Source organism: Bombus vancouverensis, chromosome 1 (genome assembly GCF_051014615.1).
Source record: "Bombus vancouverensis nearcticus chromosome 1, iyBomVanc1_principal, whole genome shotgun sequence".
In the NCBI taxonomy this organism is placed as follows: domain Eukaryota; kingdom Metazoa; phylum Arthropoda; class Insecta; order Hymenoptera; family Apidae; genus Bombus; species Bombus vancouverensis.
This window is the reverse complement of record NC_134911.1, coordinates 14,452,219-14,467,229: the sequence shown is the minus strand read 5'-3', so window position 1 is coordinate 14,467,229 and position 15,011 is coordinate 14,452,219. Positions and strand designations below refer to the sequence as shown.

General features: G+C 42.6%; 1 protein-coding gene across 3 annotated transcripts in view; it reads left to right on the top strand.

The window, feature by feature from the left end:
* Window positions 1–15,011, top strand: part of tty (tweety) — a 46,062-nt gene that overhangs the window by 13,158 nt on the left and 17,893 nt on the right. For all 3 annotated transcript variants that reach the window (XM_033328095.2, XM_033328092.2, XM_033328093.2), the window contains exon 2: window positions 12,116–12,324. In XM_033328095.2, coding sequence (XP_033183986.1) covers window positions 12,187–12,324 — 138 coding nt within the window. In that variant the 5' untranslated portion in view covers window positions 12,116–12,186. The remainder of the gene's footprint in view (window positions 1–12,115; window positions 12,325–15,011) is intronic.

Here is a 15,011-nt window from a genome sequence, read left to right as displayed (position 1 = left end):
CGATTAATCGAGCCGTGGAACCGATCAAGTAGCGAACGAAGAGCTGCGGCTAAGGATCGCGAATAGATTTCGATCGGTTGGATTCAACGGTTCGATAACGAAGCGAAATATCGAACTGGGAAGGCGTGGCATAAAGGAGCCCGCTGGAGTTAACCGCGAGAGCGCAGAAATCGATCGGCGGAAGTCGTTGCTTTCCATCTCTCTCTCCCTTTTTCGTCCACCCCGCTCACCCTCGCTCTCGCTCTTTCTCTCGCTCTTTCTCTCCTCGTATAGCTTCACCGTTTCCTCTTCGACGTATTGCTGACATTGTTGTGTCGGGTGACGTACACCGGTTCATCGTACGCCCAGAGACAGGAATTACTCGTCGCGATTCATTCAAAATCACCGGTTAACTGCTGCGATCCGGAAATACCCGCTTACGAAAAAGCCGGCCTAGATACGCATCAAGGAAAATCATGATTTTTAAATCACCAGGAACGCACAATTCATCGAGAGTACAAATGCGGCAACTTCCTTTTCTATCTCTTCTTTTCTTCTTTTTCTCTTTTCTTTTTTCGTTTTGTATTTTCTTTTATTCCTCTTCTTTTTTCATCTTCTTTACGGCGATATCTTCTTGCAGTTGATGTGGCGTATCGCGTCGTGTCGATTCGATATTCCGCGTACCAGCGGTGGCTGAGGAATTGGGGCCACGAGCGAAAGAAAGATAACGAAGCCTGACCTATTTGACGCTTTCTTGCGCTCGACGCATTGGGAACGGTTTTTGAGGTACATGCCCCGTTTCTCTCGTTGTAACGTGTGTAGAAGACTTTATCAATTTCCGTAGAATGCGGTCTGGTTACGCGATGTGTAGGTCTCTTTGTGCTAAATACATAAAAGTTACCGCTCGATGTATCTGCGCGATAATTTAGTAAATTGGCAATTTCTCAAGCACTTTGTTATCTTCGTTAGAGTCAAAGGTTTGGGGATGAACACGACCTATAATTAAACTATTAGAAGCGAGGTAAAGAGGAAGAAAATTACGTGGCAAAAGTGGTACGTTAAAATTCAGTAAACTGCCGAGGAAAATGTCCCGCATGATCTTTATCGCGATTTTGCAAACGTTTTACGACACCGTCCAGTGGAAAGTGCAAGTACCCCCTTAATTCGAATTATCCGGGCCGGTTGAACGCGGTCGTTCGAAATTTGTCGTCCAGCCTTTTACCCTGATCCTCTTCCTCGTAGATTCATAGTCGACGACACTGTATCGAGCTCGGAATAGCCAACTCGCCGTGTGCAGTAGTTTCCAACGTTTCAAGCTGTCGACAAGCTCCGAACCGAACGAACTTGCCCCGTAAAAAATGTTTTACCTCTCGAAATACAGGGGATGCAAATTTTTCCTACCTTCCACGCCCGCTGCTTCTCGGCTTTTTTCTGCTCCCGTATTTTAAAAGCTCTCTAACCTCCTCCCTCTCTTGGTGAAAGAGAAAAAGACGAAAGAAAAAAGGGGACAGAAAAGAGAAAAAGTGGCAGCGGAGCGCGGATGGTTCGTGCTTTTGGTCGTGCAAGAGGATTCTGGCGATAGAATTTTACGCGTATCGCGAAAGATAGAAATTCGTCGCGTCGAAACAACGCGGCGATGACTAGCGTCACGCGATTCTTTTCGTCGTAAACGTGGCCGATCGTAAAAAAAGCTGAGGATCATCCCATAGAAAACTCTCGATGCAATTTCATCGCGAATAAAGCATTTCTCCAGGAATAACGAAACGAGGGGAGAGGGTAGGAAATGGACAGGCTGAAGGAGAAAAACGCGATAATTCGGCGCGTCATCGTAAAGCGTGTAGCTTCGCTCGTAAAAGTTGCCTATGTACGTCGAAGAGAACGTTGAAGGAAATCGTTGCTTTCGTTCGTGGAAAAGGTCCGGCGAGAGCCGCGTTGCCTCGTAAAACGAAACTCCTGATAATCGGGAACTTTGAATGGAAAACGTGAATGAAGATATACAGGGTACACGCCTAGATACGGACAACTTTTTCCTTTGTCGCGCGAAGGATTAACAGGCGAAAGAGGAGTTTGACTATTTACAGGCCGATCTTTATCGACGAGGTTGTGTCAGAAATACTTGTCGCTGTTTGCTTAGGCTTGAATGATGCATACGCTTGTTGCTAGACAAATGAATGTACATATATACCAACGTGTCTGAATCTGGCCGTGAAATTCCAGGTAGAAACAGCGACGTACATTACGACGTGTATTACGATATATCACGACAGTTACGTCACCGTGTTTCCATTGAAAAGTATAATCGGTGGAAATAAATCGAATCTAACATCGTTGGCTCGTGGCATTAGCAATCGCGTTTGCAATGAACTTGATTCGAAGTTGCTTTGCGCGAGGCCTACCAGGTTGAAACTTACGAGACGGTATAATTGCTTTTGGCGGAACAATAAGTACGCTCATTGTGCCAGGTGTTTAGAGTTCCGGAGAAGCGCAAATAGAGATTGTCGTTGCGTCGATTAAACGTTTTCGTTGTAATTTATAGGGCGTGTCGCGTAACTCGATGATAAAGTATCTTGATGTTTGTTAAAATGATTTGAGGTGGTGTTAGATGTAAGTGCCCAAGAAATACTCTCGATGTTTAACAATATAATTTATTTGACAATCAACAGTCAACAATCAACAATCCCTGCTTCTCGACTATGTTTGCTTCGTTGATACACTTGATCCTTCGCACTTCGCTCCATTACGATATCTGTTAGCTTTTTCGGAACTAGAATTTTCCAGGGTACAATATATCATCGATGTTAGTGAGTAATTAGATTATTCGGGGGCTTTCTTTTATATTCGTCCGAATATCGAAGACTCTTGCCATTTTTAGTTTGGTCTTCGTTGGTACGTAGATATCTGAAATATAGCCGTGTCCTTTCGGACGACCTGACCTGACCTAATGCCATTAGACCTTGCTTTTGAAAATTCTACTAGGCCAGATCTGGTGCACGCAGGTCACTTCAATGTACATTCTTCGTTGACGTATGGTATCTGTTAAATGAATCTTTAACAAACATCCAACGCCCGGAAATATTCAGGAACTTGAAATGCAATCAGTCGATCGACCAATGAGTAATCTGCCACGCCATAAACGATGATTCATAATTGCTTTTACCGCAATTGCTTCGCCATTGTATTCATCGCAAATACAATTAAATAAATTAGCCGAAACAACGGTATCGTGTCGTCGTTGCAAACAAATTAAATCTCACTCACCCATTTCTACTCACAGTGGCGATCTATAAAGCGAATAAAACGTTAGTCGTAATTGCCTTTGTTTATCTGTTAACGTTACTCGAATTGGCAATTTCTTAGGCACGATGATCTCTTCCTTAAACAAATCCCATAATTTCTAAATGGAAAAGTTACTCGGCTATGATAGAACACGAAGAGACGAAGAGGCGCTGATCTAAAGTTTGAAATCTAAATCATCGCTACCGACAAGTCAAGTTGCTCGTGAAACAAACAAAACACCTTACCCGCGACTTAATTAAACTTTTTCGTCGGATTGCCGTCAGGAAGCGCGTTCTGCCGGTTCGCAGCTCGGCGTGTGCTCCCGTTAAAATTCAACGCGCGTTGCATGCATGATAACGAGCGATCAGCATCCGTCGGTTCAGCTTGGTAATTCATGCGCGCAAAACTTCTCCACGGAAATTTCAAATATCCGACGCTTGGTCTACGTCGCGACCGGTTGCAGCCATCTCTTCTCTAAAAGGAGAAAAAAAGGGAAAAAAGAAAGACAAAGGAAAAGAGCAAAAGAGAAAGGGTGAAGGGGAGGGGGGAAGTCGATTCGCCAAAGTTTTCTCATTGTCTCAGAGCGCGGAAAAGTTTCGTTGCAATTCCGTGGAAGATAACTATCGACAGCTCGTCGTACTTTGCCAGCTGCTCGCACCCGCCATCGAGCTTCATTTGCAACGAGCTTTTAACGTTAATATCGTCCCACCTAGGTTCGCCGTTTTGGATAAAGAAAATACCGGGAACAGGTTGAACGTGTTCGTAAGCGATTTATAATCCACAGGCGTGATTTCCTTTTTATGCAGCCGCGATATTAAACGGCCGGAAAGCTTCTTGCGCAGCTTTTAAGCGACTCTGCAAGAACTTGAAAGTTTGTACCCAACTATAAAACGATATCGATGGAACGAGACCTGGATTAAGGTAGATTTATAGATATCCGTTTAGAAACACTACGTCGCTTTCATTAGGATAGATAACATCACGTGTAATTAAACGCGGTGCTTTATCTACGAAGCGAGACACGTACACGTTGATTAAACGACGAATTTTTATGCATTTATAGGAAATTTATGAAGGCAGAAATGCAAAGAGTACGACAAAGAAAAATATATATAATATATAAAGTATTCAATGTAAAGTAGATAGAAAAATTGTTATGTCGATTTTTATAAGCAGATTCATTCGACGATGTTCGGACAGCCTTGCCAAGTTTCAAATTACATTTCCGTTTCGTTCCTGGTCTTCGAGAGTTTCCCTTTACTTAGAGTACTATTCAAAGGAAAGTTCTTCCTCGATCTGGGTCTGTATCCTCTGTTCCCAACTTGTACGAAGTATTCCTAGGCGACTCGGTAGGAGGTAATTTTCGCCGCTTACATTGCTCTAATTACCAACTTTTATTCCTACAACTCCGTTCCTTGGGGAACTCCTTCTCTCTTCGATTACTAAAATTTCTTCGATTCTATCGCGGATGATTTTCAGACAATCTTTTGTGTACCCTACGGTCTTCGTTATCGGGGAATTTGATAATTCGAGAGGAAGATACGAACATAAACGCGAAAAAGAAGCGAGGGAAACGGTAGGGGTTAAAGCCGGAGACTCGAGAAATATTCGAAGCAACGGTAATTTCAACAGGAAATATTCACGGAGCGGTAGCGCACTTTTCTCATCGAACAGGCTGCGTTTTCCAACCCCATCGTCTCATTGCAGAAGCGTCTCGTGTCTAATAACTGTAATTTACTTAGCCGAGAATCGACGTTTAATTACGACTACTTTCAGGAAACGTTTTCAATCGTTCGTATATCTATGATATTCCACGGAGAAGTTGAAATTGCACGAATTCCAAGTACGATCGTTACTACGAGGCTGCGTTAATAGATAAGAGACGAGTAGATAAGCTTTATATCACGTGCACCGTTATCTCCTATAGTTACCGAGCTAGGAAAAACGAAAAAAGAAGGTGGAAAGATACAAATTATCGTCGATGAGACAGATCGGTCGGATCGTTGTTCGAATTCATAAATTCTTAAGAAATAAAATCTCCGATGTCGCGGAGATTTTCTGCATCGTTGGCGAGTTTTGTCTCGTGGAGGAACGCACGGAAATAATTTGACATTTCGGAGGAAGAATCGTGGCTAGCCGATGATCACTACGGAAATTACACAGAGGAAATAATTACTCGCACCGCTCGTCGTTTTGATTTTACGCGCGATTCTGTAAACACTGCAATTATCATCGTTCGTATATACAACGACCGTGCGAAACAGAAATCAGCGCCAGACTGTTTAAACAATTACGTGGTCTCGATAAATCATCGAGACGTCGCGTGAAATCGTTGATGACTCGCGATTTCTATATCGTCTGGTCATTTCTGTATTTCCTATCAAGTAATTCGCTAAGAATTACGTGCAAAGTTTACCAAAAATTTAAGCAAATCTCTACTACAGACTTTTGGAAATAATATAAAAACAACGAGTGGAAGATCAGTGGAATAACGTTTGCATCAAACTAATTAGTAAACGTTGATTAACATTGAATAGGCAGCCATACGTTTGTGATTTGCGGATATATTCTTTCTTTAGCTTTTAGGTGAGAAATTCATACAAAGATCGCAAAAATGAAAAATTCATATTCTCACAAGAGCATAGGTATCGCATATAATTAGGTGGTAATGACAAAATCCGCAATCACTTAGTTGTCAACAAAATATGTTGAGCAACGTTGCTGATATTTCAGTCGACGTTTAACTTGCAACATTCTCTTATGCAATAATTAATCAATTTTTTGTAATAAGAGCTGCAGTAGTTCCGTGTATGTTATTTATCGGAATAATCACGATTTTTCTCGTGAATCGTTGCGACGCTTGGAACGTGACATAGAAAGGTCCCAAGAATGTCACGTGTTACAACACGAAGCGTAGTAAAAAGCACACTCTGATAAGATAATCTTGATAACTGTGAAATCGTTGACCGCGCGTATTACCGGGCAAATAGGAAATTCAAGTCGTACCTCGTGTTCGACTTTTATTGTAAATCTTCCGAAATCTTGGTACGAAATTTGATCGTACAGTCGCGATCATATTCGTTTGTCGCAGCCACGCTCTGTGATCTCGATCGATCCAAATTTAAAGCGTTACACAGATCATCATTGAACGCAATTGAAAACAATTGAAATCCTCTGAACGAGACATTAAGGTCCTCCAACAACTAAACTAAAAGCAAACCGTTTTGTCCATGCTGCTTTATCGTTATTTTCATTTTCTCTAAACGGTGGCGAATTAGAGCGAAGGAAGTAGATCGTCAATGTCCACAAGGGAATCGTTCCAATAACATAATTGTCCATCCTCTGCTCCATTATTTTCTTTAATGCCCAGCAAATTGCTTCTATCTCTGTATAAAGACCAGTTGCATTGTCATTATAATCGATACGTGCATTGTAATCAATTCGTTGTGAATTACTGTTATTTAAACTAAGCACACGGAATAGAATTTTCCCCACTAAGTCATCCAACATGTAGGTTTCGCTTTAGCGTCTGGCCCTTTTCACTTGGCTCGAGCTTGGATTTGAAAATCGAATTCCTGCTCCATCTATTTTCGTCTACCTGAAACGCACATCCAGAACGTGCATCGTCTACGAGATAAAAATTTCCTTCCCGAAAGTGATTACGTACCATATTGTGTACAAGTATCCTCGAACTCGAGATCGCGCAATTCTCATAACAGCCCAGCTTTTCCAAATTCGTTCTGTCAGACATCCCACGGGGACGTGTCCATATCGTTCAAACTCGAAAACAGTTAACTGGAATCAAAAGGAAAGGTCGGTACCAGCATCGCCATCCTCGCTTCCGCGAGGGTGGACTCGTCTCGGACGCGATTATTTGCCACAAACAGTAGCCGTAGAGGAAGGAAGTAGGAATTCTCGGGGATGACTGGCGGAACCGTAACACGGTAGTCTAGTCTCTGTCGCGTGGACACACAAACGATGATGTGCGACTCTTTCGTGGGCCGGTTTGAAACACGGCTCGTAAATGTTAATCACCGTTATACCCGGTGAGGCTAATCCAGGTCGGTTGTACACCGCGTTGGCTTCCCTCCCAGCGGAGCCGAGGTGATTCCTGCAACAATTTCGGGCTTGTTTGTTAATGCAGCGTGCACACGAGCGAACGGTTCCCCGCGCTACGATGTATTTAACCTTCGTTGCTGTTGCAATGAAAGATGCAGGTGGAAGCAGCGCGTGGAAAGTTAGAACCCGCGTTTCTCTGACCTGCGAGCTATTTGTCGAGAACGCTATACAATTGCTCGTGAGAGTATTTCAACGCTTGCCGTAAAAACCTTTGACGCATATATTACGCGTGTTACGTGGAACGTCTTGGAGTTTCGCTGGCGCTGCGATATCGCTGAAATTTGAAGATTCCTTCATATTTAATATGAAACTTCGATTCGATCGTAGAACCGATAGGTGATGATAGTCGATGATATTATTTGCAATCGAATCGCAGAACTGTAATTATTGACAGAGAGACGTCGCTTAATCTGTCCTTTGAGTTAGGCTTAGACACGTGTAGCATCTTGAGAGCTAAGTACCGCGCTTGACAATATTTGTCGAGGTGTCGTGCATAAGGTGTCTCGTGTTAATCAGACTCTGCAAATATCTTGAAAATTCGATATGATACGCGTTTCGCCGTATTTATATCGCGAGAAACGTTATTTTCTATGAATCAGGCAAATTACGGAAGATACATGCGAGGTATATTAGTGGTACCTTAAATTGTATTAGTCGACGACATCGAGGCTATTCCAGATCAATCAAACGTACATGCGTTTCCAACATCTAATCTGATCACCATATGCATTCAATTTACGCGATACGATTCTACTTCCGATCGAAATTCTCTCGCTCTCGTGAAATACCGCAAATAAAAACTAACCACTCTCAAAGTTTCCAATCCTTCCGTTATCTGTCAAAGCACAGCGCGATTGTAATCCAAATGGACCACTCCGTGCATTGTATTATATAAATCTAACAATTTTCTATGATTTTGAACACGCTTCGTTTATCTGAATATCTGCAACGTAATCGACGCTCTCGTCATACGAAAGCTATGCACGTGGATCTGCACGGAAATCGCTCGATCTTGTTCGCCGGAATGACCTTGTGGATATGCTCACGGATCGCACTGCTCGATGGAATCTGTTGAAATAATTACGCAGCATGGCAAAGCAGAGATGCTCGCACGAATAGTTTCGCAAAGTTATTCAAACAGCGTGCCGCGATCTTGGCGGAATGCACGGCCACCTGAGAACGAGTGCACTTGTTCCCGCGATGCAACCTCTGATGGATCCGAAGAATTTCATGCTCGAGCAGCTGGATGCCTTTGTGGCGTATGGGAACCACGAAAGAGCAACGTCACAATAAGCAATGCAATTGCCGCGGTAGCTTGCCACTCTTTCCTCCTTTAATTCCAACGAAACCGCCTGCGAGCTACACCGTGTCCACTGATTCCAGATTGTCAGAGAATTTCGAACGTGATTTAAGATTTATAGCAGGTGTCAATTGCCGAACGTGTTCATTAAGAATGAAAAGTTTTCATGAAACTTTGGAATGAAAGCGTAGGTGTGGTTAGGGTAAGGAGAAACGATTTTGAAATATTTATCAAAGTTTGAGAAAGAGTCGAGCGAAAAAAGAAGATTCGCGAGTTTCCTTACGAGCGGAGTAATTTTGAAATCTGGTTTAAGCGAGGGTAGAAAGAAAGGTCGTGGAAGAATAATTTATGCGGCTGAACCCACTAACCGAATCGTCGACGATGCAGACGAAATTTCACCCTCGAATTTCTTTCGCTCGAATTTTTATCGAATAAAGTTTCAAGCGTTTGACGTTTAACCAACGACTCTACAATTAGTAGAAACGTTAAGAAGTTTATGCAATAACAAAACATTACCGGAAGTTTTTCGAACTTTTTGAAGCCTAGAAAGTAAAAAATTAAGCTCGTGCATATGGGAACTATTCGTTTAGATTCTGAGGATTTTTTTTTTTTACAGGACCATTACAGCGCTTGCATAAGGCTCCTTGCATTTTCTATCATTAAATATTCTATGAAATAAGTCCACCATAAGCTTGTAGGCGGGTAATGCATTAGATATCACTAGCCAACTCAACTATTATCCTTAATCCCATGTGGGACCACGTATACCTCAACTGTTGCAAACCACGTTGCAACCTGATATTTACAAGTCTGCCTGACGAATGAAATATTCAAATCTAAATTCGCGAACACGCGGTATTATCTCGTAGTATTACGATATAAGCCGCGAAAACGTCGAAATAACACGATGGAAACGTTCGAATGGTCGAAATTGTGCCCGCAGAAGTAACCAGGTGTAACGTAGTTTAAAGCCGGCATGTGGCAGCTGGTCTTTTCCCACGGTGTTCACGGCAGCCCGAGGAAGTTCAAGAATGGACTGGACCATCGTACTTCCCTTTGCTCCACCTCCGTCGTTTTTTTCACCTATTTTGTCCGAGGGATCCGCTCTTCTACGGTCCTGCGTTTATAATTCCGACGACGACGACAAAGAACTAACTGGGAATGCAAAGTAAGAACCTCCGTTTCTGAACGTTTTTGTGGTCACAGGACAACGATACCTTTGAATCGACGGTTTTGCAAACACTTGTTAACGTATAGATACTATCTGTCCTGAAATTATCTTGTAAGAAGAGATCGTTGTTTTGTCCTGTGAAAAGTTTATGTTTGTTTATGGAAGATCGTTTTAACGTTATACTTCGTACGTAATTTGATCACTGTATTGCGAATAAGATTGCAAATAAAAGGAGTTTAACGTGTGTCGTTCCAAGTTAAAGAAGTTACGTTAAAAAACATAGGAAATGGATGAGAGTAGAAACGTTGGGAACTCGTCATCTTTCAGAAAGCGAATATCACTGAAACAAGGAAAAGAAAAGACGGTGAAAGTAGGAAGAGATCGACACAATCGATGACGGCGTGCAACAGAGGAAGGGGATCAATTTATGTCGTGAACAAGATATCGAATAAATTCTAGTTCGACTCGGATCCATGGAAGATTCTAATTTTAAACAACACGTTCGACTCGACTCTGGCGATATCTCTAGCCTCCTATGAATCTCGCAGTATACATGAAAAAAAGACAAACTTTCTCTATTTTAAACGATCGCCTCCTGTTACATTTCACTGGAACGAGGAAAAGGCAGAGAAGATACATCTAGGAAGATGGCAATCGACGATGTCGTGCAGCTGAAGCTTCTACTTGCAGCTGGTTAACCTGTATATCAGATTCTACCGGAAATCATCAATTTTCTACGACGTTAAATGTATTAATATTCTACTTGCTGCTTGGATTCAGAACGAAATCTCCTAAATTTTATATAATACAATTTTATATATATATCTAATATATAATATATATTATATATAGAAAATATTATACGTAGGAGGATATCGGATCCGTAAAGAAGATTCATCTGTGTTCACGCATTCATCTCAATTGTAAAATTCCAGAGGATATCGCTTCGGACCGGGAAAATGATATTTCGTAGTCTGCCGGTCAGATTCGGCGGGTATAGAGGATATTATACATGGGTGTGGCTGTCGAAATAGGGGTGGAATGGAGGAATAGAACCCGTAGCGGTTTATGTAAATCAAATGCTACGCGTAGGGATGCCGTCTAATCAAAGATTTCTCCTCTACCCTACTTCCAGTTCGCTGAAATTCAATCTCTTGAGCTTACATTGTGTCTTTGTTTCGTCTTCCTTCGATTAAAACTGTCATAATGTATTTATGCGGGTATTCTAATTGGTCTAGCGCGTCTAGCGTGCCACGGTATTACGTAATTGTAACAGATAATTTTGTAGCTTTGATAATTTCAGTTTAACAGAATTTTAATTCAACCGGTTTAAATGCGAAAACCTGAATCTGCAACGGAAAAGCTTTGAAAGTTTCTAACCACTTCCTGTGCGAAAGTTTCATAGCTCAAGTTACTCGACATCCTTCCGAAATAATCGCAAGGAATGGTGAATCGATAATTATCTTAAAAGACGATAACACAAATAGAACAATGACGAACAAGCGAAGGAAGGAGCATAAACGCAACAAAGGAAGAAAAGACGAAACTAATATAGGGAAACCGATGTCCGATAAAGCTTCGGTCCTATTCGTGGACCTATTCGAACATAGCTGCCGGAGGGTAATAGTTCGTTAAAAAGAATCTCGAGATGCTTCCGGAAGAGGCACGTGTTCTTGTCGGGTATCGTCGTCGACGAGAGCGGAACGGAGCAGCTGGCACAGATTTCATTAATTAAGCGCTCGTTGCTTCCACAACGGCGCTTCGAACGTAATTGAATCAGTCCTGGCAAAGCGTTTCGGAGAAGTGACAAAGACTGAGCGGTCGAGAAAGAGAAAGAGAGCACATCATCGGGCAGCGTGACGTATCTAACAAAGATTAAACTGCGTCAAGATCGGCCAATTCGACTCGAAACTAAATGGTATCCGGATCGTATTGGATCCACCTTTTTGCGCGGTGGTTACCGGTTTAATTGCACGTTAAATCGGATAATCGGTTCGCGTCAAATATAACAGCATTAGCCGGCTTTCTTTCTATCGCCGAGCGTCGATTTCCCTGATCGATTCGCCGATCCGCCTCATCCTCACGGAACCTTTAATTTTCCCTCTACCCGAGAATCACCGAGTCAATTTCTACAATATTTTCCGTATACACGTATTGGTTTAACGTCAGATTGCTTTGGCAGTTTCAATTAAACTTGAAAATATTGGAATTCGAAAGAAGGGAAAGGAGCCAGAAGCAGTTCTTAACCCACTGACTCTTTGGTGTTACAGTTCTCGTAGCATGTCTTGACGAGTAGGAGAGGCTCTTCAACGGGGTTTTCGGCAGACAAGGGTTCTCCAAAATGGCGGGCGGTCAGCAGCTTCCCGAACAGTACACGGTTCCGCAGCTCGCTAGGGTCTTCCACAGCCTGCCGCACCTCAACGTCTCTCTCCACTCGGTCAATAACACCTTTAATCCACATTCCGAAATCTATCTCGAGGTAAGTGCAAATTTGTCTTCTCTGCTGTTCCTTAAATTTTATCCGAAACCTTTCGGTTCTTCGACGAGAAACGAAACTCTCATCGGGATATTATCGTATCTCGTCAATTCCTCGACGATCAGAAGAAATGCGCGAATCGTGTCCACGCCACCGGTAAATTTCGCCTGGGTCAGCGGAATAAATGGCGTATCGCGTGGTTAACAGAATCGTGATATCAATCCACCGGCTCTGCTCTCTAGTTAGGGCAGTATACGAAAGCAATCCAGGCTCGATTCCGTTTTGGCCAACGTACAGAGAGCATTCCCGTCGATTTCAAGCAAAATGTTCCTCGATGCTTTCCCCGTCCTAAAGAAATGAGAGATTCTTTGGCAATGCTCCGTGAACCGAGCATTCGTCGAGATAGTTACAAGCGTTGGATCCGTTTCTGAAACGAATCAAAAAGTTGTTTGGCTAAATTTGAATCTTTTGGAGATGTGGTGGTTCGATGGAATTCGTTGTACATGAGTAGTACAATTTTTATTAAATTTAATATTAATATTTTAATATCGATGTATGTGTAATACAATATATATGTCGGAGATGAAAGGACATCCCCAGAAAAACCCCAATACCCTAGTCCAGACTTTTACTATAGCTACACTTAAGTAATAAAACTAAGAAATAATTTTAATGTTCTAATCCGATTTTATGACGATGGGCTTGGGCTCGAAGTGACATAACGGGTCACTAACGTAGCCACGGTCACGGGAGGGACGTGTACCTAACAGAGGTATGGAATAATTATATAGCTCTCTTTAAAAACAAAGATTGACCCGAGAGGTGGGGAGAAGAATATATAAGGGCAGTTCCACTTGGACTGTGAGTTCATTCAGATAAGTTCTACTTGTACGTTGAGTCATACGTGTATCGCATCGCATTCGTCATCCCGTTGACCGTGGATTCGTTATCGAACCTGAATTCATTGTCATCAGCATCTCGACCATCCGATCGTCGCTATTACTTGTAGCCTCTTGTAATAACCACATTTGTGCCAATAAATATCAGCTATAACTGATGGTTCGTCAAACGCCCAAAATTCCAAACTTAACCGGACATATATAAAGTAAAAGCAGCATATCCTATCTTAATCAGATTATCGTTCGATTCGAAGCTTTATTTCGTCTTATTTGCAGTTTCAGAGAAATATGAAAATTGATTGCGGAACGTTAAATTCTTTGTTACATGAAAAAAATCATCCTGTAATTCGTGGTTCCAGTTAGCACGTTAATTAGAGTAATCGTTTCACAGGACGTTTTAAAAGCTATTTGAGTTCGAAAATTGGGCGCCGAACTCGCTGTGCGTGAAATAACCGTGAAATCGTCGAGCTCGACGAATCTTATTAATTCTCTCGTTTTGTACCATTTACTCTGGAAATTAATTACCGCGTATAAAATCTGTGGAACTCTGTAAAATAACTAGTGGAGAAACATATTACGTCTCGTTCAATTCCAAAGCGACCGCGACTATCCGTAAAAATATTTCCTTGAATCGTGCTAATTAACAGAGGCGCGCAATCCTCTAGTCGCAGTAAGATGAAATTACACGATGTTCCAGTCCCATCGGACGTTCGAATCCTCGTTTTTCCACTTATTTTCTTTGCCCCTCTACCCCTCTGCCTCGTATTTTATTGACCATCGCCACACGTCCGTCGACGAGAGTGAATTGCCTCGTGTTCCCGTGTCTTTCGACGAAACTCTATACGAATGAACGATAATGACGTGTTAATCGACTGGCATTCTTTTTCGTCAACCGCGCTGGGTCTACCTGGATCCAGTCGCGTGCCGCTCGTTTCAAATCTGAAATCTTCACCGTTTATCGTTTGTCCGCGTGTTATTCGCGAACTGACGCAAACGCGTTCGTGAAACGTGATCGTATCGCGATAGTGTGCGAATAAAATGTTAACGACGTGCACGTAAAGTATTCGCGAACTGTTTATCGGTGAATACGCCTCGTAAAAACCGTTCGAGAGGATGAAATATCTCGATTGACAGACGTAACCTTTTCCGCGAACGTTCGACGAAAGCGGGAAAAATGACGGTGACCTACCCCGAAGGAAACGGGTATCCCAGACGCCACGAAACAGTTCCTCGGTACGTTTTTTTTATTCGGGCGAAGTGTTTCCAGTTTCTTGTCCCGTCCAGACGGATAGCTGTCCAAAAGGTAGCTGTATCGAGGAAAGAATCGCGCGGTTCGGCGTAACAAAGTGAAAGAGAAAGAGAAAGAAAGGTGAAGGAAAGAAGAGACAGGACACGGCCGGGATGAGAAGCGAAGAGGAAAAAGGACGAAGAGAAACGCAGCTGGATGCCACGAGTGCACGAGAATCCAAGCTGTGTGTAACTGGAAAGCACAATGGCCGGGAAAGCTCAAACAATGCACAAAGGCTTTCGTATAATACGCCTGGGGCAACGTGTGGGCTTTAACGGGCTCGAAACGTCAGACCGCTAACTAGCGATGGGCTCAAGACACTTCCAATCGCTTCGAATAGTATCTCCAGTCAGTCACATGATATTTCCGAGTTAACGGTTACCGAATTAGCCTGTTATCGTTCCGTCTTCCTGATCCTTCAGAGGTTTCCACAGTTAGATGTGAAACTAACGCGAACATTGATCGTTCGTTTCACGTGCCATCACTGTTATCCTGTATCTTAA